This window comes from Danio aesculapii, chromosome 24, assembly GCF_903798145.1.
Source record: "Danio aesculapii chromosome 24, fDanAes4.1, whole genome shotgun sequence".
Classification (NCBI taxonomy): Eukaryota; Metazoa; Chordata; class Actinopteri; order Cypriniformes; family Danionidae; genus Danio; species Danio aesculapii.
The window spans coordinates 15,687,789-15,701,950 of NC_079458.1; the positions used below are offsets into that span (position 1 = coordinate 15,687,789).

At 34.5% G+C, this 14,162-nt stretch overlaps 1 protein-coding gene across 1 annotated transcript; it reads right to left on the reverse strand.

Annotated features, from left to right (window-relative positions):
* Positions 1-1,814: 1,814 nt before the first annotated feature.
* ccl20b (chemokine (C-C motif) ligand 20b) lies at positions 1,815-4,574 on the reverse strand. Its single transcript, XM_056450859.1, has 4 exons — positions 4,335-4,574; positions 3,921-4,023; positions 2,475-2,552; positions 1,815-2,370 (listed from the first exon to the last, which is right to left on the reverse strand). The coding sequence occupies exons 1-4, from the start codon at positions 4,402-4,404 to the stop codon at positions 2,319-2,321; spliced, it is 303 nt and encodes a 100-aa protein (XP_056306834.1). The 5' UTR covers positions 4,405-4,574; the 3' UTR covers positions 1,815-2,318.
* Positions 4,575-14,162: the final 9,588 nt, after the last annotated feature.

A 14,162-nucleotide genomic window follows, 5' to 3' on the forward strand; every position in this document is an offset into this window, starting at 1 on the left:
AATGGGAAGTTGGAGGCTGTTGAGGGAGGGATGTGATTATTTGGGGTAGTGTTAACAACAACATGGTAGGATGATTATAAAATCAATGTTGTAATTGATATTCCATTTAAAAAAGCTAATGAAAGAAACTTGAAATAAAATAAAGTCTGGAATCTTTGATAATGAAAGTCAATCCTCACTATTGTATCAGTTCTTTATTTTTTATTTAAAAAGATTGTAGAAACAGTTATCTCAGCATGAAATGTCACTGCAGTGAGCCTTTTAAAAAATATGAAGATATGAAGATTTGGCTGAGATCCTTTGAAAATCCAGAATCAGAGTGTTAAAAAATCTCAATATTGAGAATATCACCTTTAAAGCTGTCTTAATGAAGTATAGTAATGCATATTTTTATTCAAAAATTATGTTTTTATGCATTTGCGGTAAAAACTTTACAAAATATCTTCATGGGACATGATATTCAAATGATTTTTGGCTTAAAAAATGCAATAATTTTGACCCATACAATGGATTTTTGGCTATTGCTAAAACATGCCTGTGAGTCTGGTGTAGTCATCCAGGGTGACATATATACAGCTGAAGTCAGAATTATTAGCCCCCCTTTAAATTTCTTTTTAAAATGTTTCCCAAATTATTTTAAACAGATTCAGGAAATTTTCACAGTATTTCTGATAATATTTTTTCTTCTGGAGAAAGTCTTATTTATTTTATTTCGGCTAAAATACAAGCAGTTTTTATTTTTTTATGAACCATTTTAAGGTTAAAATTATTAGCCCATTTAAGCTATTTTTAATTTCGATAAGAACATTTAAGCTATTTTTAATTTCTACAGAACAAACCATCATTATACAATAACTTGCATAATTACCCTAACCAGTTATTAACCAAGTTAATCCTTTAATCCTGTCGCTTTAAGCTGTGTAGTAGTATCTTGAAAAATATCTAGTCAAATATTATTTACTGTCATCATAGCAAAGATAAAATAAATCAGTTATTAGAAATGAGTTATTAAAACTATTATGTTTAGAAATGTGTTGAAGAAATCTTCTCCCCGTTAAACAGAAATTGGGGAAAAAATAAACAGGGGGACTAATAATTCAGGGGGTTAATAATTCTGACTTTCAATGTAAATGCCCAATAGTAATATGCTAAAACAATAAAAGAAAAGTAAATAAACAAATAAAATGAAGCAAGAATAGAGTTTGTAAAATGTTCATGACAAGGAAACCGTTGAAACAAGTATGCAGTTTACCTGTCAATCAGATGTGCAAGGTGAAATATTTGTGAGCATTACAGTGCCATTTCTTGTAAAGTAGAGAAAAAAACAACATCTGAATCCATGCTTTTTTTTTGGAATCAACTCCTAGCCCTAAATGTGAGTTGTCTGACTGGGAACAGCCATTATTTATGATGAAAAATAAGGCTGACTGTTCACAAATTGGCAATTTTGACAACATGGCGAACTACTTTTCAACCCCTTGGAAAGAAATTGCTAACAAGGTATTTATACTGAAACGAGGTCAATAGAACACCCTTCCAAACACCATATTCAGAGTAACACACAAAAAAAACAACCAGTACGCAAAATATTTAACATGACCAGGGAGAAATATTATTGCCTATGTCAATCTGGAGTGATGTAAATGTGACATCATTTCGATAGCTGCTCAGATTAAGACCTCATTGCAAAACATACATTCCGAGTTAGTTCTGATTGAGCTCCAAAATGCTTTGCATGACCAAAAGGTTTACCACTGGTAGTTAGGGCTAAAATCTATGTTTTTATTTATTTTAAAAGAGATGACCAAAATGCATTGAAGTTAAAGACTTTTATTTAAAAATACAACAAAAAACGTGAAATGTAACAGAAAACAAAACCAATATATTTATACAGCTGCACAATTGTTTATTTAATGTCACTCAAGTGGAAAAAAAAAAATTCCTACTGTCATATACTGCCATGTTTTAAACAGAAGAGGGCAGCACTGATTAACCAAAAGCGGTCGTACATTTACCAATAATAAAGACCAAAACACAAAACACTCTTTGTGAATGGCAGAATCCGTAAATACGTAAGTCTTATATATGTAACATTTAGAAATATATATGAAACATTTAAATAGTATGTGGATAAGTAAAAAACGTGAACGTGAACTTATAAAATAAAAACAAATAAAAGTATAAGACAAAAAAATAAGACAAACAAAAACACTTCTTAAAACAAAACAAACTCTTACCATAGAGTACAAGTAGTGCAATTACATAATGTCAATATAAAGAATATATTATCTTAATAAAGTAATTATAGAGTTTTTGCCTTAAAATATACTGGTCAAACTGCTCGTCGACTTCATTCTTTCTGCCTTCATCCTAAAGGGGACAGAACATTTTTACATGAGTATGTTTTTTTAAAGAGCACAAAATGTGGTAAGACGGCATTTCTTAATGATGATTGCTGATAAACTTTCTCTTACTTTAGGCATTTGACTCGTTCTTGCGTCCAGGTTTGTGATGGATCCGCGCAGATTGATCTTCCTTTCTCGGTGTGGAAACTGAAATGACACAAAATACCATGAACTCCAGGACAGAGACAACATTATCACTGGACATTTGTCTATAAAAATCAAGGTCGGCAATTTATTTACTGCCAACATTACTTTTAAAATAGAACTGAAAATGTTTCATGCGTTAACATACTTTAATATTATTAACAAAATATATATATTTTTTTATTTTGTCTTATATTTGAACAGTAAATTAGTGTAAACATATTGTGTATTACTGTATTTCAATTAAATAAAAACAACACTATATATCACATTTGTAAAGCTATATATAATTCTATATTTAAATGTAAATAATTTTAAATATATTATTAATCATATTATTTCATGATACAATACTATTTAAATATATAAACACATTAACATATATTTGTCTTATATTTGAACAGTAAATTAGCAGGAAAACATTGTTTATTACTGTATTTCGGTCAATTAAAAATGTCACTATGTATAAAATGTTGAATATTATATATAATTAAAAGTTTATAATTTATAAATAAAACATTAATCGTATTGTTTCATAATACAATATTATTTAAATATATTTGTAACACATTAGCGTATATTTGAACAGTTAATTAGTGTCAAAACATTGTGTATTGCTGTATTTCAATCAATTAAAAATAACACTAAAGAGATTTAGGCTTAGTCGCTTAGGCTTAGTCTCTATTTCAGAGGTCGCCACATGGGAATGAACTGCCAACTATTTTGGCATATGTTTTATGCAGCGGATGCCCTTCCTGCCACAACCCAGTACTGGGACCCATGCACACTCATTCCCATACACTACGCCCAATTTTGTTTACCCAATTCACTGATAGTGCATGTCTTTGGAGAACATGCAAACTCCACACAGAAATGCCAACTGGCCCAGCTGGGACTCGAAGAACCGACGTTCTTGTGAGGTGACAGTGCTAACCATTGAGCCACTGTGCCGCCCCATACACAGGAAGAGTTCAAATGCAAAAACCTCTAAGTACCATCCGAAATTTCCATTGAAAATGAATTTTTTTTGTTTATGTTGAGATTTTTCACTTTAAAGACCAGGAAAAGGACTTATTTTTGCCATAAAAATTATATTTTTATATTTATATTTTAGAATTTTTATTACCTACACGCAGCTTCATACAGCATTTAGAGTTTTTTTGCATCTAAACTCTTATATATAAATTACATTAGAAATATATATAATAACATTATTAATTAAATGTATATTATATTTAAATAAAAAAATATTATTTCATAATACAATATTATTTAGAAATATATTTTAACAAATTTTTTGCTAATTAAAAGTAAACTACATAATAAATTCCTCCATAATGTGCATCAAAGTATGTAAATATGTATACTTACATGATTGCAGGAAGATCACAACCTCCAGTTATGCCTTGAATATCATATCCTTTCAGAATTGCACATCGTCTGGGACGCTTAATGTAACTCAAACAGCAACTCGCTGGAAAAAAAGGAGGGAAAGAGTCATTTGGACATCAACAGGTTGTGTTAAAGTTTGGTCAAAATAACAATAACAAAAGCAAACTTAATCACATCTGCTTTAACGCCATTTGTATTGCAAGACTGTCGATTAATGTGCAAACGCAGCTGAAAGCATCCCGTAACTAAACCCGTAACGTTTTGTTCAACGTTTCCACCCTAGAGCATGAAACATTATAATGCATATTTACAACTGAAACTGATCCATGCCATAAATGTGTTATAAAGCAACAAGTATCAGTCATAAACACCTGTCAATGTTTCTTAACTTACCAGACTCGGTTTCCACAAGGAAGCTGAGAAGTATGATGAAGTACAAAGTGCAGATTTTATTGTTGCCCATCTTGAAAGTGCTCGAGTGTTTCTAAAAGAGTTATTAGGGGAGTTGTAATCCGCAGAAGGAGAGCTGTGAAGTGATTCAATTGGACCGATGGAGGACTGGATTTAAACTCCTTATTTGGGATTTTCCCCACCTCTTGATTTTGCATCTACTCCCCTCAGATTTCTGATGCGCACTTGCGCAGGGAATGAGTGGAAGGTGCAGGTGTGCGTGCAACATCATGAATCTACTTCCTTATTGCTTGCATAACCACATTCCTTCTATTCATGATCTGTCCTGATTTCGAACCTTCAAGTGTTACTTTGTAATATGCTATGCTATAAAAAAAATAAAACAAACTTCCTTTTTTATCAACATTTTGTTTGTGGGGTGGCATGGTGGCGCAGTGGGTAGCGATGTCGCTTCACAGCAAGAAGGTCGCTGGTTCGAGCCTCAGCTGGGTGAGCATTTCAGTGTGGAGTTTGCATGTTCTCCCCGCATTTGCGTGGGTTTTCTCCAGGTGCTCCAGTTTCCCCCACAAATCCAAAGACGTGCGCTATAGGTGAATTGGGTAGGCGAAATTGACCGTAGTGCAGGGGTCACCAATCTCGGTCCTGGAGGGCCGGTGTCCCTCCAGGATTTTGCTCCAACTTGCCTCAACACACCTGCCTGGATGTTTCTAGTATACCTAGGAAGACCTTGATTAGCTTGTTCAGGTGTGTTTGATTAGGGTTGGAGCCAAAATCTGCAGGACACCGGCCCTCCAGAAACAAGTTTGGTGATCACTGCCGTAGTGTATGTGTGTAAATGAGAGTGTATAGGTGTTTCCCAGTGATGGGTTGCAGCTGGAAGGGCATCCGCTGCGTAAAACATATGCTAAGTTGGCGGTTCATTCCGCTGTGGCGACCCCTGATTAATAAAGGGACTAACTTGAAAAGAAAATGAATAAATAAATGAATTTAATTTTGTAGAAAGAAAAAAAATATTGATTATTTTGATGATTTTATTTTATTAACAGTATGCACTTGTTGTAGGGTCAGTTTCAGGGTCAGGTCAAGGGTTATTATGCATCATATAGTGTATGTGCATATAAAAGGTGTGAAAATGTCAAATTTTGGAAGTATTTCTTTTTCACTTTTATCTTCCTTAACACTTTTATTTTAGACTTACATTTGACACGTGCATGTGTTTACACTGTAAAAATCAATTCGTTGAAAGCAAGTAAATCTGTTGCTTTTAAAACGATTCGTTGATTTTATTAAAGCAAACCCTCAAAAAGATGTTTTGCTGCTTGTTTAATCTACTTCTTTAACATGAGCTGAAACAACAGTTCAGTGTTTAAGGGACAATTTAATTTTTATTTTGTTAAATTAACGTACAATTGTAAACACTATTAAGCTAAGTGAATTGATTTGCATTGAGATGAGACTGTGAAATCCAGCATTTTTTTTTTACAGTGAATGAACTATGTGCATAACTTTTTAAAATTAGGTTAAGTCAACTTACAATGGCTTAACTCACTTTTTTTAAGTTAACTTTTCTCTTTTAAGGCAATGGGTTTACTCATCTTTTTTAAGAAAGGTAACTAATTGCTTTTTATATAATTACATTTACTGGGTAATATTTTATTATTTTACATGCTTATTTTACCTTTTTTATTACCTTTAGCTTATAATTGTACTTTTTTTAGTGAAGTATAATGCAATTGCATTGTAAATGCACTTTAAAATAAAGTACAACCACAATTTTGGAAAAACTACAATATGATGCAAACCTGTAATTATGACTACAATAAAATTAAATGAATAAGGATTCTGAATCTGTAAAGTTTGTATGATTAAAATTTTGGATGCTGTCATTATATCAATTTATTATGTTTTGTGTGGGTTTCCTCCAGGTGCTCCGGTTTCCCCCACAAGTCCAAAGATATGTGGTACAGGTGAATTGGGTATGCTAAAATTGACCATAATGTATGAGTGTGTGTGCGAAAGAGTGTGTATGGATGTTTCCCAGTGATGGGTTGCGTTAAACATCCGCTGTGTAAAACATATGCTGGATAAGTTGGCGGTTCATTCCGCTGTGGCAACCCTAGATTAATAAAAGGACTAAGCCAAAAAGAAAATGAATGAATGAATGTTTTGTGAAATTCTGGTTTATTTTTATTTTTTAAGTGGTATATTTTGCAAGAAGACAGATAGTAGATGTTTCCTACTCGTATCTTGTTTTCCGCAGTTAAGGTTTTAAAATAAAAGAGTTTTTTTTTTCCGCCTTTTTTTGTTCGATTTTTTTTTTGTCATTACTGTAAACAATCTATCATTTTAGAGAAGAAATGCTGATGTTATAGATTAAATCTATGTGATTTCGATAACTCTTTAGAGCCTTTATGCTTTGTGTGTAACCTAAATCCATCATATGTTTGCATTACGGATGCCCTTCCAGCGGCAACCCATCTCTGGGAAACATCCATACACCCTCATTCACACACATACACTACGGACAATTTAGCCTACCCAATTCACCTGTACTGCATGTCTTTGGACTGTGGGGGAAACCGGAGCACCCAGAGGAATCCTACGCAAACACAAGGAGAACGTGCAAACTCCACACAGAAATGCCAACTGAACCAGCGACCTTCCTGCTGTGAGGCAACAGCACTACCTACTGCGCCACTGTGTCTCCCACACACAGATGTATTAAAACAAATTATATTTTGTCTTGGTAATTCAACCCCTGAGAATTCAAAATAACAGTACAATGAGAGTATAACTTCAGTATTTGATTAAATGTCTCTTTTATGTGTTTACACTCGCAGGTTTGGTTCAGTTTGATGACAGTCTGATGTTAGTGTTCAGTGAAAAATGTGAATGCAGATTAAAACTTTTCAATAGTTTGTGAGAAGATTCTGGCTACGATTTCAAGCATGGCATGTGCTTTTGTTCCTTTTTGTCCTCACAAAATGTTTGTCCTACTTCAAAGTAGTTCTAGATTACATCAAGATATTTCACTTGAAATAAAATCTTTTCGTTTTCTTCACTGCAGTTGTCGCTGTTTCAACAGATCAGTGGTCATGCAAAATTACTGAAATAGAAAACAAATTACTCTGTAAGTTGAATAAATTGTATTAAAGTGAATAAAGAAAATTAATCATGTATGCAATGGTTGAATAAATAATTCTGTAGAAGAAATAGGAAAAAAACTGAAGGGAGATGGTGCAAATGATGTACATCAAACAGTAGCTTTAATAATATCCTTTTTTTATGAATGGATATTATTTTAATCCAGAATGTCACTAGTTCCATCTGTTAAAATTGGATAAAATGTGCAGAGATGAATGAATAACTCTTATAGGAAATTGTAAAATAGGACTGGCTAATTTGGATGTGACCTTCAATTTTTTTAACTTATGAAAATTAGCACAACAATAATGTGTGAATGTGAATGGGCTTAATAGATTCAAATTTGTCCAGGTTTTTATAGCTTCTATTTATATACAGTATCGTCTAAAATTAGAAAGCTATGATGACCTTCAAGGCTATAAATAACACAGAATGACGTCGTGTACTATAGCAGTGACATGAGCCACCTCGTGTGAGGTTCAGGTGTAAAATATTGCAAATGAGGAAGGAATGTTAAAACAGCTTAGACAGTCAGACTAAAAATGTGAAAAATTACTCTCTGTGAAACGTAATGTGGAAAAGTTATTTAATAAAATGCATAAATACTTGTGTGCATTTGTTAGTATGATTCTTTTAAACCTGAAGAAATAAATTAGGTGTTTATTTCTCTTGAATGAATGTTATTTATGAAGTCATTTTGTTTATATTTCTATACACTCTCAGAAATAAAGGTACAGGAGCTGTCACTGGGGCAGTACCTTTTCAAAAGATACATATTTGTACCCAAAGAGTCCACAATGGTACAGAGGTGCATATTTGTACCCAAATGTACCTAAAAAGTACCGTTGATGTACCATTATGGACCCTTCAGGAACAAATATGTATCTTTTGAAAAGGTACTGCCCCAGTGACAGCTCCTGTACCTTTATTTCTGAGAGTGTATTTAATAATATTGCTTTCATTTAGGCTACATATACATATATATGTATATATATATATATACACAGTATATTGTAAACATATTCAGTGCCATTGAACGCATACTGTATTTCGCATTTAACAACATATTTCTGCATGATTCACATGAGAGCCCTCAAATACATGCAGTTTATTAATGTTTATAATAGTTCTGTATTTTTGGAATTTATCTCAATGTTCACAAGTTCCTAGAAAAGCCTTAAAAATGTACTGAAATCCTAAAGTGTTGTTCTGTTAAATATTAACATTACATAGCCAACTCATTAATCATCTTAATGGCCACTTGAATTTTCCAAGCATGAGATCAGGGCTGTTCAAAGTCTGCTGTTTATTGTCGACAGGGCATGATGTTAAACATTTGTCCCCAAAGGAACTTTCTATTATTCTCAGCTTCTCTGTTTCACAAAATGTTCTTTAGGCCACGTTCACGCAAGAAACAAAATGTCGGCTCTTTTGAGTTGCTTTGCTTTAAAACCAAATTTAAAGAATTAACTCATAAATAGGTTTCACGACTTACAGACGTGTATTTGGCACCCCCTATTAACAGAGCTGTACTAGACAGCTCCTCCTCTTTATGTTTTTAAAGGTAACTTACAGAGATGAGCCCTGTATCGTCTGGGTTAGATCCAGTCTGTCCTGAGATTGCGCGCGAATCGCGTTTATCTAACCAACGAGGCAATAAATCGTCGAATTTAAATAAACCGTGGATTAATTTAACTGTTGATGTATTAAATGTAATAAGACTTTGACTAAAGTCGAAATAGGCTACTGTACATTAAATCATGCAAAAATGAATGCGAAACGAAGATGTGGTAATAAATCAGCAGTGCATCAAAAACGCTTTCTGTAGTTTGAAAGCCATTACAAAAGTGTTCTATATTTGGGTAGCATGAAATTAAGAAATACATCCAACATGTTGTCATTTTGACAGCTTACCAGCATAGTTGGTTCATTCAGAAATCCTCTCCTGTATCCTCTGTGATGGCTAATAAGTCATCCTTTTGGTTGAATGCTGTGGATTTGGACATTCTACATGCAGCTTTTCCTGTTTGTGTCTCAATTAGGAGCCTCAAGTGATGCCACAGGTTCAAACTAATAAGCTAGATAGATTTCATTCATTCATTCATTTTCTTTTCGGCTTAATCCCTTTATTAATCCGGGGCACAGTGGAATGAACCACCAACTTATCCCGCACATGTTATACGCAGCGGGTGCCCTTTCAGCTGCAACCCATCTCTGGGAAACATCCATCAAAGTCATTCACACACATACACTACAGACAATTAGCTTACCCAATTCACCTGTAGGCTACCGCATGTCTTTGGACTGTGGGGGAAACCGGAGCACCCTAAGGAAACTTAGGGAAACTGCGTTGCCCATAGATTTATTTAAACATTACAAATTTGTACTACTCTATTTACAGGCAATGTAAAACAAATTGCTCTAGATCTAGAGGTGTAACGAGCAACATGGTGACTGAAACAAACAAGCAAACAAAAAAATGGACATATCTTGTGACATCATATCCTGTTTTTGACTCATTCAGATGCCTTTTGGTTTTGTATTGTGTATATGGTTAAACACAATGGATGTTCACACTTACTGTATTAAACTAAACTAAAATCTGAAAAATCACAAGTGCTATTACAGTCCTTTACCGTAATAAATGCTGGGTTTCATTAAGTTAAGTTAAATTAATTGTTTTTACAAATTTAAGTAGACACAACATAAAACAATAAGGTTGTTGCACAAAAACTCAAGAATTGTGTTGATTGAGCTCATTTTAAATAAGTAGTTTGAACAAGAAGCAAAAAATGTTTTACAGAATGTGACTGCATAAAATAAAACTAAATAAGTACCGTTTTGTTGTTGTCTAATACGATGTAAGCAAATATTTGTGATGCAAACTCTAATTTTATCATAACATGAGCTTTATCTTTATCATCAAATGTTTAGTTTGATAACGGAATAGGTCATACAAAACGTCCAAAACATGAGGACATTTGCAAATTACGTCAATTTTGTGTTTGACCTTTAGCTGAAATCCTATCTATCATGTCACAAAGATAAAACGTGAAAAAAAGTGTAGTTAATAGCACAAAACTTGATCATAAAAAAAACACTTCCTGATGGACACTCAACTTGTTGTTCTGATGCTTTGGCCAATAACCAGACTGTTTTTTAGCGGTCCATAGAAACAGATAATGAGGAATCTATATGTGTGTTGTCATACAATATTCAGCAATCAATTTCACTGAATCAATTATGCCTATTTGTAAAAATATTTCAAAACAATTTAATTAATGTAATGCAATGTACTATTGCACAAGCTTTATTTTTAGGCAGACACATCCACGCAATTTTTCTTAAGTATATCTTATTCGTAAAATAACTTGTAAGTTCATTTCCATGACTGCATGGGTTGAATACCAGACATTCTTTTAAGTTGACTAAAGCTTCCTATTATGCTTTGCGTCCGCAACAGATCATGCTTAAATGTCCTTCCCTATAAACTTTAACACAGCTTTTTTAACATTTGTAAACATCAGTTTTCTTGGTATTATTTTTTCTTCTGGAGAAAGTCTTGTCTTGTTTTATTTCAGCTACAATAAAAGCAGTTTTGAAGGTTTTTCAATATTATACGCCCTCATAAGCAGTATTTTCCTCCCCAATTGTCTACAGAACAAACTATTGTTTAGAAATGTGTTGAAAAAATCTTACTTCCATGAAACTGAAATTGGGGAAAAAATATACAGGGGGCTAATAGTTTAGAACAGCTATAATTCTGACTTCAACTTTACAGTGCATCTAGAAAGTATTCACAGCGCTTCACTTTTTCCACGTTTTTTTATGTTACAGCCTTATTTCAAAATAGATTAAATTAATTTAGTTCCTCAAAATTCTACACACAATACCCCATAATGACAATGGGAAAGAAGATTTTTTGAAATTGTTGCAAATTTATTGAAAATAAAAAACCTGAAAAATCACATGTACATACTGTAAGTATTCACACCCTTTGCTCAATACTTCGTTGATGCACTTTTGGCAGAAATTATAGCCTCAAGTCTCTTTGAATATGATGCCACAAGCTAGTCACACCTGCCTTTGGGAATTTTTGCCCATTCCTCTTTGCATTCCTCTCAAGCTCTATCAGGTTGGATGGGAAACAACAGTGTACAGCCATTTTCAGATCTCTCCAGAGATGTTCAATAGGATTTGGGTCTGGGCTCTGGCTGGGCCACTTAAGGAAATTCCACGAGTTGTTGTGAAGCCACTCCATTGATATGCACCTAAAGCGAACGAGCCAGGGTGAGCCAAGGCCGGTCGCGTTTCCACTGTCACTTATGGGGCCTGATCGGGCCAAAGCGGGGCCAGCTACCGGCCTTTTTCAGCCCACCAAATACCTTGGGCCAAAAAGGGCCAGCTGGGGCTTCAGGGTGGAGGGAAAGGAGAGGCGGACTTTGCCCGCGTCTGGTAAAGATGGCATGCCATCATTACACAAGTTTTCTGATCGCACATGAGTACATGCGGTAAACAAATAAATAAATAAGGGAAAGAAAACCATATAGCTGGTCAGTTTAAGATAGGAGATTCCATAAAACATCTTTTCTGGATCTTTTTGCTTATGATCCTCCTTATGTTTCCTTTTTAAATGAAAGGCTGTTGCATAAAATAATAAAGTTTTAACTTATAAGTAACTATTCCTTAGTTGCTGCGTCCTCCGTGATGTTTCAATAACGCATAATAATCTTTACAACATATTAAAGGCACAGCAGCCAGTACAGGTTGTCGAGAGTTTTGGTCAAGTTTTAAAGGTGTGTTTGTGCATGATACGTGCGTGTTTAGATGCCTGTGTGTATTGATAAAATAGCCTAAGCTATATTGAAATCATTTAAAGAATTACAATCATCAGATATAATAAAAACACATTAAATAAATAAACCAATATAAAACAAACAAAAGCTAGAACAATGTAGGTGTATACAATACAGAAATTAAACTGTTTTAAAGCCATATTAAACTTTAATTTCACAAAAGGCCTATCTGAAAAAAAGATTTGAGATATTTTCTAAAAACAATAAACAACGGTGGAGTTTTGAAATATGTTTTATAAAGTATTTGGATATGATGATATTAATCAAATCATGCAAACAGAGCCTTTTTGTGAAACGCAGAAACACAATACCTTCTTTTCTGTCATCCAGTCCTGCTCAGCACCGCTTTACAAACACATTTGGGGAAAACTGCAAATCCAAAATGTGCTCTGTGTCCTCAAACAAATGTTTATGTTTTTATATGTAAAACATGTAAAATTTAAAAATGAAGTTATAAATGTAGAGCTTTATTAGTGGATAGCTGCTGAGCGCAAAGAAATATAGGCTATATTGCATTACTTGCTCTCATGTGCTGAAACCATTCCTTTACTTAAGATCACTGAATAATATGCAACATCCTTAAATTATTCTCTTAAATAAATGGGGAATTACCTATTAAGTGTCATGTAGCCTCAGGAAATATTCATATGTTTTACGTCTGGGCAGAGTTATTACCGAATAAATTCTGTGGTTTTATATTATGGGTGGGTGCGCTCACTGTGCTGGGTCCCTCCGTTAGTGGCGAGACCACTCGATGCACGATGCTAATAGTCGGTCGTAAACAAAATATAGTGAATGAAAATGCGTAGGCCTGTGCGTATAGACATATAAAGCTGTAGTGTAATCTGTGTAATGTAAGTCTTAATGTAAGTGTTATCTTCATTTTAATCGTTTTGTGATGATGCGATGATGTGCTTTATCTGTCTGATTCCCGTTTAACTAAGCAGGTTGTGAGACGTTTGATTCGGGGGACGTTCTGGGGGCGGTGTTTGCGTGACTCGCTGCGAGCTACTAGCCCGACAGTGGAAACGTGACATGATTTCGGCCTCACTACTCAACCTTCCAGGCGATAGGCCCGGCCCAGCCCGGCCCGATCCGATAAAAGCCCTGCCTCACACTGGCCTGACAGTGGAAATGCAGCTATTGTACTACTGGAAGATGAACCGTCGCCCCAGTCTGAGGTCAAGAGAACTGTGAAGCAGGTTTTCATTCAGGAGGTCTCTGTACATTACTGCATTCATCTTTCCCTCTATCCTGACTAGTCTTCCAGTTCCTGCTGCTGAAAAACATCCCCACAGCATGATGCTGCCACCACCATGCTTCACTGTAAGGATGGTATTAGCCTGGTGATGAGCGGTGCCTGGTTTTCTCCAAACGTAACGCCTGGCATTCATTCCAAAAAGTTCAATTTTAATCACTCTGTGTCTTTTGCAAACAGAGCTTAGATGGCTGGCCAGCTCTAGGAAGAGTCCTGGTGGTTCCAAACATCTTCCACTTACGGACGATGGAGGCCACTGTGTTCATTGGAACTTTCAGAGCAGCAGAAATTTTTCTGTAACCTTCCCCAGCCTTGTGCCTCAAGACAATCCTGTTTAGGAGGTCTACAGGCAATTCTTTTGTCTTCATGCTTGGTTTGTGCTTTGACATGCACTGTCAACCCTCAATTTAGAGCTCAATTTAGAGCTTCAGCCCAAAGGCTGTGAATACTTATGTACTTGTGATTTTTCAGGTTTTTTTATTTTTAATAAATTTGCAACAATTTCAAATAATGTTTTTTTCACATTGTCATTATGAGGTATTGTGTGTAAAA